This window comes from Anguilla rostrata, chromosome 15, assembly GCF_018555375.3.
Source record: "Anguilla rostrata isolate EN2019 chromosome 15, ASM1855537v3, whole genome shotgun sequence".
Lineage (NCBI taxonomy): Eukaryota > Metazoa > Chordata > Actinopteri > Anguilliformes > Anguillidae > Anguilla > Anguilla rostrata.
This window is the reverse complement of record NC_057947.1, coordinates 34,867,439-34,884,342: the sequence shown is the minus strand read 5'-3', so window position 1 is coordinate 34,884,342 and position 16,904 is coordinate 34,867,439. Positions and strand designations below refer to the sequence as shown.

The window sequence follows — 16,904 nt, the reverse complement described above, 5'->3', positions numbered from 1 at the left end:
AGATGTGATGTGGAGGGCGCAGGCGAGTTGGGAGGGAGGGGGTCTGAGGTGGGGGGGGGGGGTCTGAGGTGGGCGGGCTCCAGGTTGCCGGGGCTTATGGGTATAGTCACACTCCCACGCTTCCGTCCCGCAGGTTCCTGTCACTGCGGCAGCTGCATGTGCCGTGACCCCGACGGCAGAGGCCTCATCAGCGGGCAGTTCTGCGGTGCAGCGGACAGCGAGTGATAGGGGGCGGAGGGAGGTACCTGAGGGGGTCGTGGACCCGAGTCGCCTGGGGCCTCTCTCAGAGCTCAGCCAACTCCCACGCTCCTCTCCCGCAGCTCCTCCTCTCACCCGCAACTCCTCCTCTCACCCGCCAACTCCTCCCTTTCACCCGTCAACATCCTCCTTCACCCGCCAACCTCCCTACCCTTCTCACACCGCCAACTCCTCCCTCTCACCCGCCAGCTCCTCCCTCTCACCCGCCAACTCCTCCCTCACCTCACTTTCACCGCTAACTCCTCCCTCTCACCCGCCAATCTCCTCCTCTTTCACCGCAACTCTCCCTTTCCCACGCCTCCTTACCGAACTCCTCCTCTCACCGCCACTCCTCCCTTTCACCCGCAACTCCTCCCTTTCACCCGCCACTCTCCCTTCACCTAACTCCTTTTCACCCGCTAACTCCTCCCTCTCACCCGCCACTCCTCCCTTCACCGCTAACTCCTCCCTTTCACTCAACTCCTCCTCACCGCCAACTCCTCCCTTCACCGCCACTTCCCTTTCACCGCACCTCCTCACCACAACTCCTCCCTTCACCGCCAACTCCTCCTTTCACCGCAACTCCTCCCTTCACCGCAACTCCTCCTTTCACCCGCCAACTCCTCCCTTTCACCCGCCAGCTCCTCCCTCTCACCCGCCAACTCCTCCCTCTCACCCGCCAACTCCTCCCTCTCACCCGCCAACTCCTCCCTTTCACCCGCCAACTCCTCTCACACACTCGCTTTCACCCGCCATCTCCTGAAATGTTAAACCAGAGTTTTTCTCTACTCTTACCACAACAGCATACGCTTCACTCAACAGATTCATTGAGAGAGGCCATAATAACCAAACTCCAAAGCTGTAAAGTTTTTGTAAGTCACTGTGGGTGTTCAAACTCAGGATTAGCTTGGGGCTTCATCTCAAGATTTAAGACTCAAAAATAGATTCAGTAATTCTCCAGGGCTGCATCATGGGGGTGAAATAAACACACAGGCTGCAAGTTTTAAAACAAAGTGTGTGTTTGAAAGAGTGTTAATTGGACACACAATCAGGATGATCCCGGCGATGTCAGTTCACCTGTAGGTGGGAGACACAGAAGGTTCCCTGAAGGCACTCCGTCTCTACCTACTGCCCTTAATTAAGCAGGAAATAATGGGCTACTTGGTGATTTCATTAAAAAGGCCACTATAGTCCTTCCTATGGTTCATTTTTTGAAAAAAAGTAATTAAAAGGTTTCCAAAGATTAAATTAATAAAGCCTGAATGTGTTCTACATTAACTGTAATTGAATGTGCAGTTAATGCCCAGTAAAGCGGTGGACATCTTTAATCCTACGGTAATAAGCCGTTGCACACTTAACCTACAAACCGTCAGCATGGGGGGGTGAGGGGGGGAGCAAGAGGCAGACTTGAAAAACCCTACAGGAGCCCCCCCCAAAAAAAACAAAATGGTGAAGTCATCTGTTCTCTCTGAATGTCTTCTGGTTTCAGGCAACGGAAAGTGTTACTGTGGAAACTGTTACTGCGAGGCCGGTTGGCATGGCGACAAATGCGAATTCCAGTGTGACATCAGCCCATGGGAGAGCAAGAAACGGTGCACATCTCCGGATGGCAAAATCTGCAGCAACCGAGGTGCGTCTGAGAAAGCACTTTAAATGCAGATGTGACATGTCATTGGGAAGGGTGGGGGGACGAGGGGGGGGGACCATCACACCAAATGTATTCTCTTTCATGGAGACTGTATCAATATGTGTAATTCAATAACATCACCCCCCCAACCTTCCCCTCCCTACAGAATCCTCACACCGCACGGCCATTTTAATTGGGTCAATGATACCTTGAAAGTCTGTGATTCAGGGAAGCGCATCAGGGTTGGGGTGTGTGGGGGGGTCGGGATGGGGGGTTGAGGGGTTGGGGTGTGTGGGGGGGAGGGGGCCGGGATGGGGGAGGTTTGGCAAAGGGGATCTCCCTGGAAGCTGTGGGCCAAACGAGGAGAACGAAGCCCATTTCGGTCCCTTACAGCCCCCAGCCTTACCCAAACCGACAGGCACAAATGAGAATGATGCACCTTCGGCTAACCCTCACAAACTATTACTCAGAGAGAAGAGAGAGGGGGGGGGGAAAAGACACAGGGAAAAAACAAAACTAATAAAACATTCCCTCGTCTGGTACATCCCCGGTGAAATTCATGAACGATTCGCAAAAGCTCGGTGAGCAACCCAAGCCTGAAATTACCCAGCGAGCTTCCATAAAGCACTCTGATATTAATTAAGGGCAGACTGGGCGAGGACTAGTACTGTAAGTGGTACATGACCTGAACCTCGAACCGCGGTGCTTAATTTCTAATGAGCGGTCAAGTGCTTCGCTCAATCAGAGTAAACAATTCCGCTGCCCCCCCCACCCCACCCCCCCGGCCCACCACCCCACCGGGGGCTTTTGCTGTACACTGTCACATGTATCTGATTAAAGTTAACATGGAAGCCACTTTGTAGCTTTTTAAAGCTGTCGCACAGTTTGAGCTGAACACCCCTGTGTGTTCTGACAGAAGCGCCCCCCCCCCTTCCTCTCCCCCCCCCACCCGAAACGGGGCGCATGCGACCTGCAGACCACCCACAGCCCATAGCTAATCAACAGCACTGTGTTCCACTCAAGAAAAGGTGCCCACTTCCCTGAGCTGTAGGTATTCCTGCAAAAAAAAAAGAAAAAGTTTTTTAATCACATAAAACCTTTTTAAAATCTCCTTCTCCAGCAGCGTGTGGGAGGTTAGTTAGCAGTGCTCAGTTTAAAGGGGACGGGTGCACATTGCTCACACTGGATAATGGGAATTAAATCATCTCATAATTTGCCTATCAGGTGAGCTTATGCAGAAGCAAATGACATACTACTCTTATATGAATTTTTAATGCAAATCTTTTGATATAAAACGGCTGTGCGTTTACTGATGCTGTTCAGAGGGAACACTGTTCAAGTCAGAAGTGAACTGCATTGAACTGAACTTATTACTTAAATCATGCAGTGTTGTAATGCAGTTTTGTCTTTTGCAAAGTATTCCTTCGACTGGTACTTTCAGGCACAATAGATCTTCAGATGAAGGTAAATCCATAGTTTGCACTAGAGACTTCCCACAAATAAAAGTATATCATAATTCATTTATTATATGATTGAAATGGGAATAACGTTGATAAATATGCCTTCGCTGTATAAAATGGACTTCATGGGCAAAGATGCACACACAGACACACACAAACACACACATACAGACACACAGACACAGAGACAGAGACACAGACACACACACGGACACACAGTCCTTTACCCTAAAGAATATAACCCTTGAAGGAATAGTTAATACTTAGGAGAGGATGAAACAAAGCTAAAACAAGCCCACAGTCGTCGCTCAGAGGAGAGCTGGTGTTACAGAGACCCCAGGGGTTGAGGCAGTAGCACCTCGGGGTCCATCCTGGTCAGCCTCCCCACCCACCACCCCAGTGGCGCCCCCTTGAGGAAGAGGAGAAAACACCACTGTCGCTCTGCTCAGCCACCCACAGGTCTAAAATCACTAGGCCATGTCCCTCTCTGAGTGGACACAGTGTTCAGGTTCTCTCATTCAGAGACAGCACTGCCCATGTCCCTCTCTGAGTGGACACAGTGTTCAGACTCTCATTCAGAGACAGCACTGGCCATGTCCCTCTCTGAGTGGACACAGTGTTCAGACTCTCATTCAGACAGCGTTGGCCATGTCCCTCTCTGAGTGGACACAGTGTTCAGGTTCTCTTCTCCAGAATGTGCCTAGAATGGGCTGCTGAGTCTGGGAGGAACAGTTCCCACGGGCCAGGAAAGGCTGCTTATGAGAGGCCGCTTCAGTGTACCGGAGCGGATTTATCGCCCGGTAGCTACCAGTGCTCCTTCTTATCTGACCACCCCTCTTCCTTCTTCATATAATCCAGTGATAAAGTCAAAAAGGTGAAGATAGTTTCAAAGAAAAACATCCAACTTACACAAAAAGACCAAAACAGTAAATTGCCTCATAGCCTACTACAGCCGTTTTAAATCAAGAAAGGAAAAGGGCATTTTAGGAAGAGGCTTTCACCTGCATTGGTCCGTATCACCAGAAGAATCAGAAAATATACAGTTGGTGCCCCGTACTTTCATAGTAATGTGATACTGAACTCAAATCCATTTCAAAAGGCCAAATTCATATTGGCCTTTTCGGATGGGAGAGGAAGGGGATTTCCGTCGGGAACGAACTGGCTGTTTGAAAGAGCGGCGTTATTAAAGGGATCTTTGCTGACGCGCGTGCGTTTCCACAGGGACCTGCATCTGCGGGGAGTGCACGTGCCACGACGTGGACCCCTCGGGCGACTGGGGCGACATTCACGGGGAGACCTGCGAGTGCGACGAGAGGAGCTGTCACTCAACCTACGACCGTTACTCGGACGACTTCTGCTCCGGTAAGGCGGGGCGGGGCGGCCGTCTTTGCGCACTCCCGTTTATGCGGGAGAAGCAGGGAGATGCGACTCAAAACCGCCGACCTGCTGTCTCTCCGATACCACGCATGATTCCTTACGATACGCAGTGACGCATACACAAATATGACCGTTATAATAAAGTTACGACGCATATGCATTTCTTTGATTAATGGTTCCAGCCGTGTCGCATTATCGGTTTGGCGCGCTGAATTATGAATACGCAACAAAAAATAAAATAATGCGCCCATTTCTACATCAAATTCATTTTTCACTATTTGACAGATGAGATAGTTCTATTCCTAATGGTGTTATTTTTTTGAACTCAGTAACCTTTTCTTTTATTCTTTGTTCATTAAAAAAGCATAAAAAGAAAAAAGTGGGAGGGGTAATTTCCTGGCGGAAACAAATTCCACAGAACACTGTTATCAAACCAAAAACATCAGCAATTTCTCCTCTGTCCTCACTTTATTGCATTTGGAAAGAAGTAAACTATTTATAAAATGATGCACTGAGTCTGGTACAGGTGCACTTTATCCCCATTTGAGCAGGAATGTTGTATCGCTTTTTGGCACAAATATAAAGTGAGATTAATCTTTTTTCTCTATCTCGTTTATTACATAATTATGACTCGTTCCCCCCAAAAAAATAAAGAGCGAGATATTGATGATGACATTTCTTCATCTGCAGCACCTTACCGCCAGTATGGAAATGCAGGCGCGACACCCATATTATATCGAACATTAAAAACCGTTTGCCACCGATTGCAAACCGCGAACAGTGCGGCAGTTATATCAGCGCTGTGTCGCAGTTTTTTCCCCCTGACCTTTCTCATAGGGAATAATAAACCAGGGAGTATATTTATAAGCTTTTATTGAAATTTAACTTGCCACGTGCTCCACCAAAAAGTTCAGTTCTGTCAGCGATTTGGGTTTAAGAAAGAGTTCAGTGGATTTTACCTGTGAGCTTTAAGAGACCACCAGATTCTGAAAATTTAACTCATAAATCAGTACATTGAACAACCTCCATTTCAGCTGTTATAGTTCAGTTTCTCATTGTCTTTTTAGTTTAGTTTAGTTTAGTTGACAATAAAAGTAAGACAATGTTGGTTACCACTGGTGATATGGTGATCAAGCATGAATTAGGCTACACTACTGCCATCTCATATGGGCATCCACAGGGACTGTTTGTTTTCGGCACGACAGGGGCAGACCTTGCATGGCATAGGCTAAATCATCCCTGAAACAGCAAGAATTTCAAGGTGATTAAGCTGTTGTTTTTTTTTTGGATGTGGAAATGCTACAGTAGCATTTGTGCACAACTATAACGTCCCAGTGGGGTAGAGACCCCGTCAGCAGCAGTCAGCGTGACACCACTGCATGTGAGCTCCTGAAAAGCAGACATGCAGCTCATGCATTCATACCTGTCCAAAGAAAAGCGCGTTGGTCAGAATCCACTGCTGCACACGCCATGCTGGGTGCAGGTGGCCATTGCTATTGATTATTGGCAGCAGTCTAGTATAACAGGTAAGGAGCTGGTCTTGAAACCTAAAGGTTACAGGTTCGATTCCCAGGCAGGACACTGCCATTGTGCCCTTGAGCAAGGTACTTAACCAGCACTGCTTCAGTATACATCCAGCTGTATAAACAGATGCAATGTAAAAAGTTGTGTAAGTCACTCTGGATAAATGCCTGTAATGGAATCATTATTGGTTCACTGGCTGCCTGTTTGGAGCGCTAGCAACACATTCAAGGATAAAATATAAAACAATAAAATATAATATAAATGAGTCGCATCTGAAATATGCATGCACCATTCATGGTAAATACATGCCAACGACTAGCACCTATGAGTGAAAGACTGGATATTGTAAGCAAAAATAAATAAATAATGGTCCAGCTTATTAAAATAAGTGAATAAATCGCATGCAGTCTGAAGTGAGGCCTTCACAGTGCAAACGTTTAGAGAATGCAGGAGAAACCCAGAACGCTGTGCGTGTGAGGCGTGACTACAGGCGATGAGAGAAGATAAGAGGTGGGTAGCAGCCCTGAGATTCCTGCTGTTTCATCAGCCTTCTGAGGAGCCAGAGAACAGAAAGAAAATAAAAAATAAAAAAGATTCAGAAATGGGAGGAATAGAGATGCGGAAAGAAGAGTAGCCTGCCGGTAGGTATTCTCAGCGCAAGGACAGGGACATTACCCTGATAAGAGACAGGAGCGCCATGGAGCCATTAAGGTAAAGATGGTACACTATAATGGGGGCCTTCAACTGATTCTGAGGGGGGGGGGGGACCAGCTTAGGGAAATGAACAGTGGAAAATGAGGGGGAAGAGAGAAGAGGAAGATTTTCTCATTAGCAAAAAGCAGGATTTACATCCACAAAAGATCGGATTCATTTAATTAATTTTCCCATAATATTGGTTCAGTTTCAGAGAGAGATTTTGTAGATCATCTTAAATGTAGTAATACTTTTTATTTTTTATTTTTTTATTTTTAATTATCCTTTACCCTATTTACTTAATCTTATTTTACCATTTCCCTTATAAACAAGGAGGGAGAGAGAGACAATGACGGAGTGAAATTGAGAGGGAGAGGGAGAGGGAGGGAAAGAGAGGGAGAAGGAGAAAGGGAAAGAGAGAGAGGGGGAGGGAGGTAGAGAGGGATAGAGAAACTGGTGACCAGGTGTCCACCGAGCGATTGCATTCACAGGGAGTTAGAAAACTCTGCGTCTGTTTCTCAGTTCTCAGATTCTCAGATATGCGTCATTGGCAGTATTTTTACCCATGCACTCATTTTGGCAACGAAAATACCATCTTAATTCTCCCCATAGAACATTAATTTCTTTTTTCTCCTGGTAGCACGAAACAATTACTGCTCTACATTCATAAGATAAGCCCCTGCAGATGATACATTTTATATTTTTTTGCAGTTTATGCAACAGATTTGACTATATGCAAAATGGATTTTGCCTGAAAAATTTTTTTAAAAAATAAAAATCCATGTCTTTTACATTACCACTCTTGCTCAACTCTTCATCATCGTCAGTGATCATTAGTTTGAATCGCCAGCAGTCATTTCCTTCAATTAAGCTAATTGAGGCTCGACCCCCCCACCGCTCGCCCGGTCTGTCAGCCCCCCCACCAGCCACCACAGCACCACACCCAAACAGCCTAGCCGTCACCCCCCACCACCCCCAAACAGCCTAGCCGTCACCCCACCCCACCCCAACCGTCCCTGTCCCTCACCCCCTCGAGACAACCTGTTCCTCACCCCCAGCCCCCCACCCAGACAGCCTGTCCCTACACCCCCAGACAGCCTCACCTTCATCCCCCAAGACTACCTCAACTTCAACCCCCCCCGACAGCCTGTTCGTCACCCCCCAGACAGCCTCAGCCTCACCCCCCCCCCCACACCCCCAAAACAGCCTCACTCTCACCCCCTTCTCCTCCGAAGGTCACGGACAGTGCAACTGTGGGAGGTGCGACTGCAGGGAGGGGTGGACAGGCAAGAGGTGCGAGCATCCGCTGTCCTGCTCCACGTCCCTGGAGGCCAGCGTGAAGCGCTGCCGCGGAACATCCAGCATGCCCTGCTTCGGGAGAGGTGAGCCAGTTAACCCTTTACGTGCACCCCCCTCTCTCCTACCCCCACCCCCCCCTCCGTGGAATCAATCTGCCGACCACACCCCGGCCACATCGAGATGCAACAGCTACGAGCCAAACAGAAATATTCCCGTCTCTGTTCAGCGGGAAATACCCTCTACTGTCAGCCCCCCCCCCCCCAGGGGATTAGAGAGCCCCGGTAATGGCGGTATGAATAATGAGGCCGGTCTGTTTTTCTGGGGAAACCCGCGCAGCGGCGGACGGCCGGCTTTTTCCTGTTTGTGAGGAGGGAGGGAGGGGGAGGGGGGAGTGCGGGGAAGAGGGGATGCGGGGCATCGCTTAGTTCTGTCTGCAGAGTGAACGTGTTGCAGAATGTCACTGGCTCCGTAATGGATGCCGACGTCCCTGCTGAAAATTCCGACTAAGACCGGCTAGGATTCTAAGCTGGTTTAAGCTAGGGTTTAAGCTGTGTTTTGGACACTTCTGGCTGGGCATAGATGATCTCTAGCTGGACAGAGCTAGCCCACATTCGTCCACAGAGCTAGCCCACATTCGTCCACAGAGCTATCTCACATTCGTCCACAGAGCTAGCCCACATTCAGCCACAGAGCTAGCCCACATTCAGCCACAGAGCTAGCCCACATTCAGCCACAGAGCTAGCCCACATTCGTCCACAGAGCTAGCCCACATTCGTCCACAGAGCTAGCCCACATTCGTTCACAGAGCTAGCACACACTCGTTCACAGAGCTAGCACACATTCAGCCACAGAGCTAGCCCACATTCGTCCACAGAGCTAGCCCACATTCGTCCACAGAGCTAGCCCACATTCGTCCACAGAGCTAGCACGCATTCGTCCACAGAGCTAGCCCACCCTCGTCCACAGAGCTAGCCCACCCTCGTCCGCAGAGCTAGCCCACATTCAGCCACAGAGCTAGCCCACGTTCGTCCACAGAGCTAGCCCACATTCAGCCACAGAGCTAGCCCACATTCAGCCACAGAGCTAGCCCACATTCGTCCACAGAGCTAGCCCACATTCAGCCACAGAGCTAGCCCACACTCGTCCACAGAGCTAGCCCGCATTCGTCCACAGAGCTAGCCCACCCTCGTCCACAGAGCTAGCCCACATTCGTCCACAGAGCTAGCCCACATTCGTCCACAGAGCTAGCCCACCCTCGTCCACAGAGCTAGCCCACCCTCGTCCACAGAGCTAGCCCGCATTCGTCCGCAGAGCTAGCACACATTTGTCCACAGAGCTAGCCCGCATTCGTCCACAGAGCTAGCCCACATTCAGCCACAGAGCTAGCCCACATTCGCCCACAGAGCTAGCCCACATTCATCCACAGAGCTAGCCCACATTCGTCCACAGAGCTAGCCCACATTCGTCCACAGAGCTAGCCCGCATTCGTCCGCAGAGCTAGCCCACATTCGTCCACAGAGCTAGCCCACATTCGTCCACAGAGCTAGCCCACATTCAGCCACAGAGCTAGCCCGCATTCAGTCCGCAGAGCTAGCCCGCATTCAGCCACAGAGCTAGCCCACATTCGTCCACAGAGCTAGCCCGCATTCAGCCACAGAGCTAGCCCACATTCGTCCACAGAGCTAGCCCACATTCGTCCACAGAGCTAGCCCACATTCGTCCGCAGAGCTAGCCCACACTCGTCCACAGAGCTAGCCCACATTCGCCCGCAGCGATGGGCCGTTCTGGGCCTTCTCAGCCTTTTCGAAGCTCCGACGAGTTCGGCTCATCTTTTTCACAAAAGCGTCAGAAATTCAGAAAAGGACTCGCTGCTCTTTTGTGAAGACCTGGCCCCTCCGGGTGAGGATAATAATGGTGGAAAGCGGGAGAAGAGGGAGGAGATGGATCCCAACACGGGCGAATTGTGCGATTTATCAACAAGGCGGCATTCAATGGCTCCAGACTGAGAATAGAAAAGGGTAGATTGGAAATGGTCTTTTCACCACAGCGGCAATGCGGTGGTAAATTGAAATTTGACGCGGGCTGCCTTCTGTGAGGTCATTCGCAAAATGACAAAGGGATCTGGAGGCTTTTGTGCTTCATCTTTAATTACATTTCATCTGTGCCCCCCCCCCCCTCACCCACCCCCCACCAAAAAACTTTCGCTGATCACTAGAGGTCATATATTTCTATCACAAATCACCCTGAAAACACCATTTACTGAAATGGGAACGGTATGAATGTTTGGCACGTTTTTCAAAATTTAGTTAACATAAAATAGGTTCACAAAATACTGCGCATCTAAACTGTACACAGACTTCTTCAGGCAGTGCAATTCGTTTATACAGATGTCTGCATTTTCTTCAATATACTTGGAACAAATCTAATAAGGATGTCCTCGTTTCATCTAATATACATGGAACAAATCCTTCCATTTGCTTTGTCCCAGTGCCCCCAAGACTATGACTGGCTGTGTCGGGGAAGTGAGGATTATATAAAACTTGTTTATTTTCTGAATCCAGCGGTTTTAATGGCTAACACTCTCATGGAATGTCCGGCACTCTGAATACCGAACACCAGAGCATCAACAGTTAAAACTCCTCACTTATGTGGCACATCTGCATTTAAACTACATAAATGTCCTAAACGGAACAAAGATGGATGATGCCTACAATCCACTTCACACTTCATCAGTTAGTCGTCATCTGCAACATTTTAATATCCAGAATAGTATAACTGAAGCATCACCCCCCTATTTTTTTTTTTTTTAATACAGTGCTCTTCAGCCTTTGCAATAACCCGAGGACGTGCAGCATATCATAAGCTACGGCCATCCTGGGGGGGTCACAGGAAAGGCACAGTCTCTCACATTAATACAGCCATCCTGGGGGGGTCACAGGAAAGGCACAGCCTCTCACATTAATACAGCCATCCTGGGGGGGTCACAGGAAAGGCACAGTCTCTCGCATTAATACGGTCACACTGAGCGGTGACTGTTGGAAAGAGGGGAAGATCGCTCGTCTGCTGCCATGACGATTCCCTCCCTTTCCTAGGCCCAGACTAAATTACAGCGGCCACCATCACTGTTTGCGCAAATATTTCATAAGCCGCCACCGCTGCCGCTGCGTTCTGTGAGCGGGGCCTCAAAGAAATAATAAAAGTAGAACAAATAAAGATCTAAAGTAGTAAAGGGATTTGTAGCAGTGGTACCAAACCTATTTGTATGGATATCTGACGTCTGTATTTCTGTCCTCCAAGAAAGTGAAGAAAGTTGAAGTTGGAGGGAATGCTGGGATCTGTTGCAGGCTTGCTGAGGGTGATCATCTGGCCACACCAGTATCACTCCTTAGCAGTAAATTTAGTAAGAAATTTAAAATGACACTTTTCAGTAAAAAAAAAAAAACCAGTGCTGGATCACCTATGGAGAAGATCAACCTGTAACCTCCATCCCCGTCTCTGGCAGACTGACCGGTGTGGATGAGCAGTAGGATTCATTCACAGGGTTCCCTGCACTTCACCCAACAACAACATTTAGCGGATTTTCAAAATGGAGATTTCACTGAGTATCCATTGAATACACAGTGTGAGGATCTGCATTTGTATGGGGTTGGAAGTGCCGCCCTTGAAACTGAACACACAAACACACACACACACACACACAAATATAAACAATGAAAAATTGGGGTCTTAAGGTTGGCCTCTAAGCTACAATAAAAAATCCAAGCCGGATAATTCTACTCCTACAGTGCTAGCGGCTGAAATTTCATCAGGGGTGCGTCTGCCATTTTTCCCAGGTTACAACCTCAATAAAATACACAGCAGCTCTGCGAACGACCGTTTGATTTCCATAAAATAACGTTATTAGTTTTCCTGGCTCCATCCCTCCGCTCTCCCCCGATCTCCACCTTCCTTGTGCGTTCCTTTAAGGGAATAACAATACTGTGGTGCAGGAAGGTGACGGGAGGGGAAACGCTGACTACGAGGGCGGGGACGTAGTAAAAAAAAAATTAGCGAAAGCGCAACCAAGGAAACAGAGCCTTCAGCTTCGCTTCAACCGACCTGTCTGTCTGTTTCTCTCTCTCTCCCTCTCCCTCTGTCTGTTTCTCTCTCACTCCCCCTTGCTCTCCCTCTCAGTCTCCCTCTCTCCCCGTCCCTCTCTCTCTCTCCCTCTCCTCCTCTCTCTCTCCCTTCCTCTCCCTTGCTCTCCCTCTCTGTCTGTCTCTCTCTCTGTCTCTCCCCCTCTCCCCTTTGCTCTCTCTCTCCACTCTCACTCTCACTCTCTCCCTCTCTCTCTCGCCCACGGTTCCGTCGTGGCAGAGAGAGGCACCTGAAATAACACCGGCGGTTGGCAGCGCTCCCAGGCTGGGGTAGACCCGCCAGCCCGCCCAGCCCTAATGAACCCAGCCAGGTTAACAGCAGACAGCTCTCAAACCAGCGCCCGCACACGTGCCTCCTGGGTAATAACTCTCTAACCGAGCGGGGACCGCACACACCAGCGCTAGGCAATGAACACGTTCGAAACTGCCATCGTTCGGTCCGTGCCAAAAAAAAAACAAAAAAAAAACGGATTTGTATACCAGGAGACGCACAGCAGAATGAGCCAAATTCCCCGGCACTCAATGAAACACTAAAAACGAAGTTGCGCCGGGGAGAGTGCGTTTTAATTCCTTCAGCGGTACGTTTAATTTAGCTAAACATCGCTCTGACACAACCGCGGCTTTAAAGCGATGCCTTAAAATGAAGCTGATACTGAGACATTAGTGCGGTATTTTCACTCCAGTCTAGAGCAGATAAGCAACTGAACAAATGGAGACTTCATTGTACTCCTTCGCCTTCTGTATTCATTAGAGTAAGTTCTAGAGATCTTCGGTCTGCGCTCTGTGAATTAGATTAATTTTGACTCTCCTTGCACGTGCAGGTCATAAAAGTCTGCAGTCCAAAGTGGCCTCTCCGTTCCTTTCCAAAAAGGCTATATACAGCTCCGTTCCAAGTGCCAAAATAAATTTCAAATTCCCATCAAATTTGTCAACTTCCATCCTTCATGCTGTAGTTCTCCTGGTATTTTAGCTTCAATCGTAATAATAATACATTTCCTGTCATAGTTTCCATGGCATGTTACCAATCATAGCTGGGCTACATAGTACTGCATGTTAACTCTATAAGTTAAGGGTTCCTTAACACAGCTTTTGTAGCGGTTGTTTCTGTGGAAGCTTTTTGGAGGACTACGGCAGTTACGGTACTTTTCCTGAGCAGAGTATGAAGTGCTGCAACTATGCTACTGCAGTAACCTGGGCCAACTTTCCTTTTCACATCTCTCTCTGTTCACATTCAAGCTTATCCTTCACATCCTTTTCTCTCTACACACATCAACGAGCCCGGCACCCTATTCCTGGACCAGGGAGCAGAATCTAGCACACCCAGGGGCGTCCGTCAAATCCGCTAGTGACCCCAAGCCTGGCGGCGAAGTCCTGATGGACCGAGCGCACTGGCATCAGTCAGGCGGCGAAGTCCTGATGGACCGAGCGCACTGGCATCAGTCAGGCGGCAAACGGCTGGTGTCGGCATGCCGGTTTCCGCTGGCGCCAGTTTCCGTTGTGTTCCGGTGAGGGGGTGTTTATGGTCGCTCTTATCAGCCATTCAGAGCCACAGCCTACGCTCCGATTGGCTCAGAACCACATGAAGGGCCGCTCCGATTGGCTCGGGACCACAACATGGCCTGCTCCGACTGGCTTTGGACCACTAGAGGCCCTGCTCCGATTGGCTCGAGACCACATGAAGGCCCACTCCGATTGGCTTAGGACCATGTGAAGGGCCGCTGCGATTGGCTGAGGATCATGTGAAAGGCCCACTCCGATTGGCTCGGGCCCACATGAAGGCCTGTTCCGATTGGCCTGCCTCCCTCCTTTCATCTCTGCTGACCCGTGAGGAACCCGCACCTCCCTTCACCAGGGCTCCCGCCTCTCCCATCGCCTTCCGATCCCAGGAGAACAGAACCTTCTCGCTCCGTGTGCCCCTCCCCCCCGCTGTCCCACCCTTAAGAGCAGAACCGACTGCGGCCAAACCCAGATCCGAGCAATCCGGTCCCATTTCTGTCCCCATCAGAAATAACACCGACTCCACATTAATAACCATGCCAGCCAGTGCCTCCCCGTGACTGCTCAGGAACACGTGCTCTTCTGTTCGCCTGCTAAATATAATGCAATGTGAGCCGTAGTTAAGCATTCTGTGGCGGGACTGAAATGAAAAGTAATTTTGCTTTCAGAAGAAATCGGGCTCACGGTCAGCGTGGAGCCATGCTCCCTGCAGCCCCGCGTAATTCTGCCGTGTGCGCCTGGGTTATGGAGAGCAGGAGCGGGGATAACTATAAACCTTGATTTACGCATCGATTTTTCTCAAACCCGGGATCCATGCCTCAGACAGATGCAGCATTTTACTCCTTCAAACGAGGAGAACTGCAGCTGTCCGTCTTAGGGTTGCCATGGAGCGTGAACCAGAGTGTGCATGTGTGTGTGCACGCATGCATGTGTGTGAGTGTGCATGTGTGTGTGCACGCACGCATGTGTGTGAGTGTGCATGTGTGTGTGCACGCACGCATGTGTGTGAGTGTGCATGTGCGTTTGCAGGCACATGTGCGTTTGGAGGCACGTGTGCGCGTGCACGCACGTGTGTGACTGTGTGTGTGCATGAGTGTGAGTGTGCGCAATGAGTGTGTGTGTGTATGCATGCACACATGTGTGTGTGGGTGAGACAGAGAGAGAGAGAGAGAGGGGCACAGAGGGCCGTGGTATAACTCGGTACGGGCAGCGCAGACGCATCCTGGTGGAGAGCATTAAAGGGGGGAAAAACCCTGAAACTCGAACCAGAGCCGCTGTTTTTGGGGTTTTCCAGCCAGCGGAACGCAGGCCTCACATTCCTTCCGCTCCGGAATTTCCTCCCGGAGAACGACCGCGCTCCGAGTCCTTCGCCCAGCCTCGACATCCCTGCGCTTTCCCAAATTCACTTCAGATGGGAACGCTGCTGACGCATGTACTTCTGTTTTGAATGTACACGGTATTTCAAGGGAAAGGTTTTTCCCCCAAACCTTGATCTTAACCCCCCCACCCTCTCTCCGGTCCACATAAATATCATATAGAACAAGCATTATAAAAATGAGATCTACAAGCATAACTCAACTAAATCTCACAACCGCTCAGAAGCTCCGATGTGTCAGTGGGTTATGAACTATTCAATATTCAATATGCGGTTTCTTTTTCACAGGGCTGCAGGATGCAGAGAAAGCATCTGGATTAATTATCCAGAGCAGCAATCAGGGTGTAGCACGCGTCAGCGTAGCGGCCTGTAGGGGTAGGGGGGTGCAGATGGAGTCTGGCTTGGGGGAAACGCTCATAGCTGGAGCCGTCTGAGCTGACGAGAGATTAAACCCAAAATCTTATGAATTAGGGCTGATTGCAATCACGTCCTCCCCCTTTCCCCTGATCCTGAAGAACGGGGGGTGGGGGTGTTTACCTTTAGGGGTGCAGTCCTCTCACCCCCCCTAGACACAAGGGGAATCCCAAAGACTGTACCACCTATTCTGTACTACACAGCCATCAGAGTCCTGGAGGCTTACAGCGTCTGTAGATTTAACTGCTGGTTTAACTCTGGACCTTAGGGGCCGCAGCGTCTGCAGGTTTAACTCCAGTCCTGGAGGGCCACAGTGTCTGCAGGTTTAACTCCAGTCCTGGAGGGCCACAGTGTCTGTGTCTGCAGGTTTAACTCCAGTCCTGGAGGGCCGCAGTGTCTGCAGGTTTAACTCCAGTCCTGGAGGGCCGCAGTGTCTGCAGGTTTAACTCCAGTCCTGGAGGGCCGCAGTGTCTGCAGGTTTAACTCCAGTCCTGGAGGGCCACAGTGTCTGCAGGTTTAACTCCAGTCCTGGAGGGCCTCAGTGTCTGCAGGTTTAACTCCAGTCCTGGAGGGCCGCAGTGTCTGCAGGTTTAACTCCAGTCCTGGAGGGCCGCAGTGTCTGCAGGTTTAACTCCAGTCCTGGAGGGCCGCAGTGTCTGCAGGTTTAACTCCAGTCCTGGAGGGCCACAGTGTCTGCAGGTTTAACTCCAGTCCTGGAGGGCCGCAGTGTCTGCAGGTTTAACTCCAGTCCTGGAGGGCCGCAGTGTCTGCAGGTTTAACTCCAGTCCTGGAGGGGGCGCTGTAACTGCAGGTTTAACTCCAGGCCTGGAGGGCCGCAGTGTCTGCAGGTTTAACTCCGGTCCTGGAGGGCCGCAGTGTCTGCAGGTTTAACTCCACACCTGGAGGGCCGCAGTGTCTGCAGGTTTAACTCCACACCTGGAGGGCCGCAGTGTCTGCAGGTTTAACTCCAGTCCTGGAGGGCCGCAGTGTCTGCAGGTTTAACTCCAGTCCTGGAGGGGGCGCTGTAACTGCAGGTTTAACTCCAGTCCTGGAGGGCCGCAGTGTCTGCAGGTTTAACTCCACACCTGGAGGGCCGCACTGTCTGCAGGTTTAACTCCAGTCCTGGAGGGCCGCAGTGTCTGCAGGTTTAACTCCACTCCTGGAGGGCCGCAGTGTCTGCAGGTTTAACTCCAGTCCTGGAGGGCCGCAGTGTCTGCAGGTTTAACTCCACACCTGGAGGGCCGCAGTGTCTGCAGGTTTAACTC

General features: G+C 50.2%; 2 protein-coding genes across 2 annotated transcripts in view; one reads left to right on the top strand and one right to left on the bottom strand.

The window, feature by feature from the left end:
• The window catches only part of itgbl1 (integrin, beta-like 1), a 74,924-nt gene that overhangs the window by 26,437 nt on the left and 31,583 nt on the right, over positions 1-16,904 (top strand). Inside the window, 4 exon segments of the mRNA XM_064311110.1 lie at positions 134-253; positions 1,727-1,867; positions 4,546-4,686; positions 8,154-8,300. Of these exon segments, the coding sequence (XP_064167180.1) occupies positions 134-253; positions 1,727-1,867; positions 4,546-4,686; positions 8,154-8,300 (549 nt within the window).
• The window catches only part of nalcn (sodium leak channel, non-selective), a 197,398-nt gene that overhangs the window by 163,460 nt on the left and 17,034 nt on the right, over positions 1-16,904 (bottom strand). The gene's annotated exons all lie outside the window — the stretch shown is intronic.